The 8870-nt window shown below is 44.9% G+C and overlaps 1 protein-coding gene across 1 annotated transcript; it reads left to right on the top strand.

Moving 5' to 3' along the window:
- Positions 1-337: 337 nt before the first annotated feature.
- On the top strand, positions 338-3767 carry marcksl1b (MARCKS-like 1b). Its single transcript, XM_070898870.1, has 2 exons — positions 338-750; positions 2317-3767. The coding sequence occupies exons 1-2, from the start codon at positions 679-681 to the stop codon at positions 2917-2919; spliced, it is 675 nt and encodes a 224-aa protein (XP_070754971.1). The 5' UTR covers positions 338-678; the 3' UTR covers positions 2920-3767.
- The last annotated feature ends 5103 nt before the right edge of the window (positions 3768-8870 follow it).

Below are 8870 nucleotides of genomic sequence, written 5' to 3'. Positions count from 1 at the left end.
GTCAGCCTCCTTGTCAATCAAATCTAATCTTGCAAATAAAGATCCGCCTCTGTGTCTCTCTAGTTTTTTTTTGGGGGGGGTCTTTAAGTGTCATCAGCCTAAAATCTTAATTTTATTAAATCATCAAAGCGTCTAGACATTTTCCAGCTCCTCACCCCTCCTAAAAAAATCTGGATTTCTATTTAAATAGAGGGGTTTTTTTGCTATCTTTTCCCCCTATTGTCTGATTATTGATCCAGCCCCTTGTGACACACGATTGGACATGGCGTCATAACCATGCCCTCTTTCCCCCTCCCTCTATCTGTTCGGGGCGTTGGTGCATATTAGAGACTGGCGGATTTTACGCAGTTCATTTCTGTGGATGGGGAACTAGTGATCGGATCGCTGAGAGAGACAGAGAGAGAGAGGAGCTAAAGGGTTCAACACCGAGAGAGAGAGAAAAAAACATAAACGAAGGGGGCTTCTTTGGTTCTGGGGTCTCAATGCTGGTGTAGCCCAGGCGTGTCGGTCGCAGTCTCTCCTGGACACAGGTTGCTTTTGGTCGAACCTGTGCTTCTGAGCGCCGAAAGCCTCGCATTGTACTGTGACTCGCTAGTTTTTCTTTGTTTGAGCCTCTGTGTGTGAGTGTGTGTGTGTGTGTGTGTGAGAGAGAGAGTGTGTGTGTGGAAATTCTCCAGGATGGGAAGCACTCTAACTAAACCCAAAGCCCAGGATGCCAGTGGGGCAGTTGCAGGCAAAACCAATGGCCAGGTAAGATTATTTTACAAATATATATTATATATAAAAAAATGTGATTTGTTTTAAAATGAAATCCACCCCATGTGTAAATGCAGGTACCTGAATGTGGTAGTCTTGCTCTAAACAGGGACTCAAAAATCCACACTGCTTCTGAAATACTATTATTTGTGATTTTATTTGGATCGAAGGTTTTTTAAAAAAAGGTTCAAGACAACGTTGTGTTCGCGTTTTTTTAAAAAAAACACGCCTATTGTGGATCTCATGGCAAATTAAAATCTCCACAAACTACTCGACGAGAAAACTAGAGTGTTTTAATGTTCATTTTTTGGGGGAAGGGGGCGCATTAAACCGACCCTTTAAAATAATGTGTTAAAGACACTGGCGCTCGATCGTTCGGTTGACTTGCTATTGAGACACCTTTTGTGCAGACCCCATCCATCGATGGGGCGAATTTGCAATTCCACTAATTGCAAATTGGTCTTGTGTTAAATGTCCAGTGCAGCAAGTGCAATTTTTAATGTTGTAGTTTGCTAAATGGCTTTTAATTAAAAATCTTCCAGTCTTTGTATGCATGCATGCATTCATACATGTGTATGTGTAATATGCACATATACAGTGCATGTATTTGTGTCCAGTTGCTGGCAGCGTGACCACTCCTTGCATTGCTGGCGCTAAAAGGCTGCTCCATTCAAAGGCTTGAGAACAAAGACCAAGGCTCCCGGGGTTTGCAAGGCTGCACATTGCGCCGGCTTCTAAATGCATTTACTCAAACGCTGGGGGGGGGGGATCTCTCGAACCCTTCCATTGCACAATGCAAACCCCCCCCCCCCCTTCCCAACACACCCAGAAAAATGCCCCCAAATGGCCGCGCACTCCTCGCCCAGAGAATGCAGAGCAGAGCTGGGATTTAATCTGTTTTGTGTGTGTGTGTGTTACAACCGATCGATCTTTGCGCCGCTCTCGTTTGCGAAGCGCAACAGCGCCATCTGTGAGCCGCTGCCTCCCCCAATTTCCTGTCCCCAATTCTGCCCCGTGTAAGTGAGCGAGAGCGCAAATTCCAACCTCCCCCCGCACCGCCACACACCCAGCGCTGAGCACAAAGTACTGCCCGTTCTCAAATGCAAACAGCTGCCGGGGCTTTTGTGCAATGTTTTTAAGGCTGCAACATCTCTATAAGATTCTGATTCCATTTGCATGCCGAGCCTGGGGGGAATTTCCCCCATCGGTGGGCGAAAGTTTTAACTCATTTAGTCTCTGCTTTGACGAATTTGTTTCGAATTGTTGTATGGGTACTTTCCCCGGGATGACTTTCAGAGGGTTTTTTTTGTTGTTGGTTTCATGATGTGAATGAGCTCATCCCAGTGTTTTTTAAACTTTCGAAACCCTATGCTTCCGTGACTGGCAGTGGCTGGCCTGGCAGTTACTGGTTGTAGACTCGGGGGTAAGATGCCTTGTCGGTAAACTGGTAGCATTTGGCCGATTTTAAAAAAAATTGGGGAGGGTAAGTGAATTGTAACAACACTCGTTCTCTCTTTTAATCCTCGTGCTAATACGCTGCCAAATCTCATTTTCTTCCAGGAAAATGGCCATGTGAAGACCAACGGCGATGTTTCCCCGACTAAAGCCGATGGAGATGCTGCAGCAGTGCCAGCCAACGGAAGCAGCACGGCCGAGGTCTCGAAAGAAGCGGCTGAAAGTTCAGGGGATGCCATTGAGCCAGCACCACCTGCCGAGGGCGAGGCAGCTGCCAAAACCGAGGGCACCGAGACCCCCAAGAAAAAGAAGAAAAAGGCCCTGTCCTTCAAGTCCTTCAAGCTGGGCAAAATGTCCTTCAAGAAGACCAAGAAATCCGAGGCAGCCGAAAATTCCCCCACCGAAGAAAAGACTGAAGCCAAGGCAGCCGAAGAAGCCAAAACGACCGGCAACGAGGCTAAGGAGAGCGCTGCAGAGGAGCTGAAGGAAGAGAGGCAGGCAGAAGCCAGTGCTTCTGAGGGACAAGAGACCAAAGCTGACAACGATGAGTCTCAGACAAAGGAGGAGGGTGGATCCGCAAAGGAGGAACAGCAACAGACTTCGGGAGAAGAGAGCAAGCAAGAGGTGACCGAGGAGCCCACAAAACCAGCAGAAACCAGCGAAGAGCTGAGCTCAACAACTGCACCAGCTGAGCAAAAGGAAGAGTAATGCGGAAGGGACTGTTTACAAACTTTTACCTGTGCCACGTGTTCTCACACACACACACACACATACACACACACCCACACACACAAGACCAATTGCCCCATCGAGCAGTCAACCCTAACCATGGACTTGTACACGGCCCACTTCTTTTGTTGCTAGATCTTGTTCAGCCAACTTTATAGTCTTCAAATTGTCTCAGTATTATATAACAAAAAAAAAGTTGTGTTTTTTTTGCCTTTTTCCACCAGTTGAATTTTAAAATGTATTTTCCTGGGAGAAGCTTGGGTGCAATAAATATCCACGTCCCCAGTTTTTTGGGATTTAAAAATTTATTAAGTTTATTGAAGAAATGAGGATGTAACGTGGCAACATGCTGAATTCCTTCAATTGTCAACACGTGGCATTCGTTCCTTTTTTTTTTGCAATTTAGTCACAACACGATCTGAGAACTTTTGACGTTTTAACTGGACATGGGTTTGACTGACACACTGCAGAAAGTCCCGTTCCATCGGTTCATTAGCGTTTGCATCCCTGCTTCGTTTCCCGATTTGAGACATTTTTGTGCTTTTTAGGAAAACAGCAGTTTTGATTGAAGCTTCTAGATTTTTTTTGTAGTTTTACAAGTCGGTGACTACAACACTATGAAATTTAAGTATACTGTGTTCCCATTGATTATTTTTTGAGGGGGAGTGTAAAGAGTTTTAAATGTGATATGTTTTTTTTTGCTGTTTTTTTTTTGTCCTGTAAATAAAACTTTGGCCAAATTGATTTTGCAAATTTTTATTGCTAACTTTGAAGGTGGTATGACGTTGTAACATTAAAAGGGAAATAAATTTCACCTGTGGACTGTTCCAAGTGTGATTCAAAATTCCCTCGCTATATTGTGTTGGCTGTGAGTGGTGCATATAGAACTTCAACCTCAGTCCATTTATAGCAGTTTACACTACCTGCTCTTATAAAGGGTATAGAATTGTTTCAGGAAGGAAACAAATGATGAAACTTCACAAATAGGGCTTGTGAACATAAGACAATTTATACTGATTTATTTCTGTCAAAAGTTGGAAATCGATTTCAACGAACGTAGTAATTGTACAGTTTTAGACTTAAAAAATACCAATAAACTAAATGGAGAGAATAATACTGTTTGTGCCTTGGCCATTGACTTGGGTCTACTTCTACAAAGTTCACAACGTTTGAAGAAAACGTGTCTCTTAAGCTCACTGGCTTCTGCTGAGGCTTTACGCACAAAGCAATCATTCTAGAATTGTGAGCCCCATCCGAAACCATGACGACGATTCTTTGCGGTGTGTTTAATCTGCTTTTGCCCCTCTTTCCTCTTGAAAAGATTCACTTGTTCTGGAATTTGGATCTACCGCTCCAAGCTATGGGCCGTGAAGCCCAGACAGCGTAATATTATTCGTGCTGGTGTGTGTTTTTTTTTTAAATGGCTTTTCCTGTTATTTTTTTCTTTTGGGTCTTGAAGTTTCAACATTTGCTGTTGTTGGTCTCATTTGGTGGATACTAAATCAAACACCCAAGGTCCATGATTTCAGCAGCTTGGGAGCATTAATATATCTTTAAATTATCATAGGCAGTCCCTCAGAATCGAGGAAGACTTGCTTCCATTCTAAAAATGAGTCCTTGGGTGGCTGAACAGTCCAATACGAGAACCACAGTCCCTGTCACAGGTGGGACAGACAGTCGTTGAGAGTAAGGGAGGGTGGGACAGGTTTGCCGCACGCTCTTTCCCCTGCACGCTCTCGGCGCTGAGACTCGTGCTTAGTTCCCTCCCGGATGCACTTCCTCCACTTAGGGTGGTCTTTGGCCAGGGACTCCCAGGTGTCAGTGGGGATGTTGCACTGTATCAGTGAGGCTTTATCCTTTATCTTTAAATTAAGGTGTGCGATGGAAGCCACGATTACTCCAGTTTTACTGCCACTGGTTGAGCTCCATGTCATCACCCAAATAAATGACCATTGGTGGTTGGTGTGTGCTGGTAGGTTATTCGACTCGAGAAGATGGAAGATCAGCAGTGCCTGGTCCTGCTGTTACCTAACGCCCAGCAATGGCCAAGGGATAGTAATCCGAGGAACCTGGTCTATTTTTCCTCCTAGCACGACGGCTCACTAACTCACTGAGCCATTGGAAGAGCTTTAGACTAAATGGGTTTTCCATTACCCACTTCAGGAAGTATTTATCTGGCTGCTGGGGACCTTCAAGAGGTAGGTGTGTGCACGTAGTGTGAAATGTATAAGAATACAGTAAATGTATCTCCTTGTCCATTATATCTCCAAAGCAGCTGGAGCACTTATCAACAATTCTATTGCGTCCTTCATTACCACAGGATTGGGTAGTTAATACTGGCAAAAGTGCTCAACACATCAGAATATCGGTAAAACCAATGTCAAATAAAGTTGACACATTCCCCAACCCTCCTTATCCAATGAAGACATTTGATTTACGATGGAGCATTTCTGCAGTTGCCAACATTCAATTCAGTGCCTGTGGAAATGGCCAGTTTTAACTTTAATGGTGGGCATTGTAGGCTGTTGAAACGGGGGGGGAGGCAGTTTACTAATTCCCCAAACACAGGGGTTATTGGCAATTGATCCAAGGTCAGGGTAGGGATCAAACTTGGGATCTTGCTAGTTGGTCTGCGTGACTCCGTTCCAAAGTGGCAGCACATTGGCCACCTAAACCCATCGGAGCCACCCTGGTACACATCATTTCAAAACGATTAACACATTCTAATTAAAACTGACTGAAAGGGTCACCGACCTGAAACGTTAACTCTGCTTCTCTCCAAAGATGCTGCCTGTCCCGCTGAGATTTCCAGCATTTTCTGTTTTTATTTCAAATTCCAGCATCCGTAGTATTTTGCTTTCCTAATTAAAACTTGCCTTTTGAAATAATTTTTAAATTAAGTAATTCCCTGTCTGGATCAAAAACTTACTTTGGAGCAGCCAGCAGCAGCCAGGTTATTAATATTCCAGAGTGGGTGGATTTCACTATTTAAAATAATTCAAGAATAGATTAATTTGTATACCTTTCCGAATTGTAAAACGAATGCTTGCATTTATATAGTGCCTTACAGTTTCAAAATGTCTCGCTTTCTTTCCGCACATTACTTTTTCTTCCTTCAGTAATTTCTGCAGGCAGCAGCTAGTCGACTCCAGCCATATCCCACAAACTTGACTCAAAACCTTTTTGGTGCCATTTTGCCGAGGGAGGATCGTTATTCAGGATGCTGGAATAACCCTGACGGAGGGTCACCGACCTGAAACGTTAACTGTTTCTCTCTCCACAGATGCTGCCTGACCCGCTGAGTATTTCCAGCATTCTGTTTTTACTGCTGGAATAGCTCCCTATGCAACTTCAGGTAGTCTCATAGGCAGTCCCTCGAAGCGAGGATGACTTGCTTCCTCGCCAAAAAGGGATGAGTTCACAGGTGTTTCAATGAAAGACCTAATATTCCAGATCCCGAACTATATCCTGAAGGGTGGAAGATGCCTGTGCGTGGATTTTTTTTTAACGTGGGGTGGCCGTTGCACACCAGCCACCACACGGGCTTGACAGAGCTAGGTCTTGGTCCAGTGGCAATGACTAACCAAGACGACTGGAGACCAGCTCTGCTGCACAGACCTAATGCGTGCACATATCGCAGTGTGGGCTGGGCCCATGCTGCCCCTGGTAGTGCCATGCAAACTGTAACGCACCTGAACAGGCAGACTGATACCTCAGTTCAACATCTCGTCTGAAACATAGCACCTCCAGCAATGCAGCAACCACTGCATTAGCTTATGTGCTCAAATTCTGATGTGGTAGAGTATGACTAGTCTTAATATAATGCAAGGTGATGGATACAATACTACAAGCTGTTCCCACCAACATTTTTCCTGGCTGTCTTCCCACATTCTACCATATGTAAATTAGAGGTGATCCAAAACTTGGCAGCCCGTGCCCTAACTCGCACCAAGTCCCGCTCACCCATCACCCATGTGCTCGTTGACCTACGAGTGGCTCCCAGTTAAGCAACGCCTCGATTTCAAAATTCTCATTCTTGTTTTCAAACTCCTCCATATCTCTGTGATCTCCTCCAGCCCCACAACCCCTGAGATGTCTGCGCTCCTCTAATTCTGACCTCTTGATCATCCCCGATTATAATCGCTCAACCATCGGTGGCCGTGCCTTCTGTTGCCTAGGCCCCAAGCTCTGGAACTTCCTGCCTAAACCTCTCCCATCTCTCACCAAGCTTTTTGTCACCTGCCCTAATTTCTCCTTATGCGATTCGGTGTCAATTTTTTTTGTCTCATAATACTCCTGTGAAGCACCTTCACTATGTTGAAGGTGCTATCTAAATTCAAGTTGTTGTTGTTCCCTCCAGCATAAGCGGCCAGACAATAAATGTCAGACAGCTGTTCCTCTGTGGCGGCGATCACAGCCAGTTGTGATTCTGTCCCCATTCACGATCAGCGAACACACAGTTCCGCCAGGGCTCTCTGAGCAGCTGAGGCTAACTCGTGGCTGACTGGGGATTTAAACCTTTTGTCTGTATGACTCAGCTACTCAACTAGCAGAGGCATCATCGATTTACATTTAATCCTCCTCGCCTCAGGAGGATGATTCAAACCACTGCGGGAGAAATACGGCGTTAGGGGAACCCAAGCCAGAATACAACAGTTCCTGAGCAGTTACATCACAAAACATTCAATTGACAAAAAATAAAATTAACCTATTCCCCAGCCGATATTAAAACATTCAGTACTGCATTAGATTATAGTTATTGCTCGTCATCAATATAAATGTTTTTTTTTTAAATCAGGTCTTACATAAAAGGAAATAAATTTCATTTATATAGTGCCCGTCACGACCACAATATGTCCCAAGGCACTTTATAGTCACCGTTGTGTGGAAATATGACAGCCAATTTCACATCGCAGTCCCACAAACCATAATGAGATATATCTGCTTCAGCGAGTGATAAATGTTGGCCAGGACATCGGCAGAACTGCCCTGCTCTTCTTTGAATTGTGTCCAGCTGACAGCGCAGACAGAGCCTTGCCAGATTGGACCTCGTTCCTTCAATACTGCACTGGACTGTCAGCCTGGACTAGGTGCTCAAGTCCTGGAGTGGGAATTGAACCTACAACCTTTTGACTCGCAGGCGAGAGTGCGACCACATACCAGCCCAAGACCTATTCCGGAGCCTGTCCCGAGTGACTGAATGGCAGACAAATTCGATACAGGCAAAAATGGACACTTGCACTGGGATCTTGCAAACAATTACCTGTGCTAGTGCATTAGTGATAGGAAAAAGAAAACCATGCAAATGAACTCTTGCTGTTTTCACAGACCCTGGGCACCCTTGTACCTGGTCCAAATAGCTCCTCTTCCATGTGTGAGCCCAGACAGCAAGTGTCAGGAAGCTATTCAGCCATGGGGGGGTATCATCAACGAGTGTCATTCGCCCAGTCTCCACCTATGCACACTTACCGCAGATCCTGCTGGGTAGCCATTAGAGAGAGAGAGAGAGACCCTGCTTGATTTTTCCTCCCCAGTCTAGGACATTGAGACCAACTGCAGCACTCTCACGGCCACCGAGGCCAGCTAGCTCATATTTTGTTCCTTTTAACCTCAGATGATTCCAAAATACTACACTAGGTTTTGGGTAGACATCGGTGAAAAAGATACTTGATAGAGGGAAAATCTCAACCAAAGGCAGTCCTCTACAGCCCCTAGTGGTCAGTCCGAGAATGAACCAATCACTTGCCCTCACAATGCTGTGCCTCACATGCACTCGAAAGATTGGGGGAGGTTAAGAGGCAAAAACATTCAAACTTGCACACAAATATGTACCCGAAGTTTAAAATATTCTGCAAAGAACAGACTTTCAATAAATACGTGTTCGATAAACTCAGTAAAGTAGGACCCAGGAATAAGACTTGATTTATAGA

Source organism: Pristiophorus japonicus, chromosome 14 (genome assembly GCF_044704955.1).
Source record: "Pristiophorus japonicus isolate sPriJap1 chromosome 14, sPriJap1.hap1, whole genome shotgun sequence".
NCBI classification, from domain to species: Eukaryota; Metazoa; Chordata; class Chondrichthyes; family Pristiophoridae; genus Pristiophorus; species Pristiophorus japonicus.
This window is presented reverse-complemented; position numbering and strand designations above follow the sequence as displayed.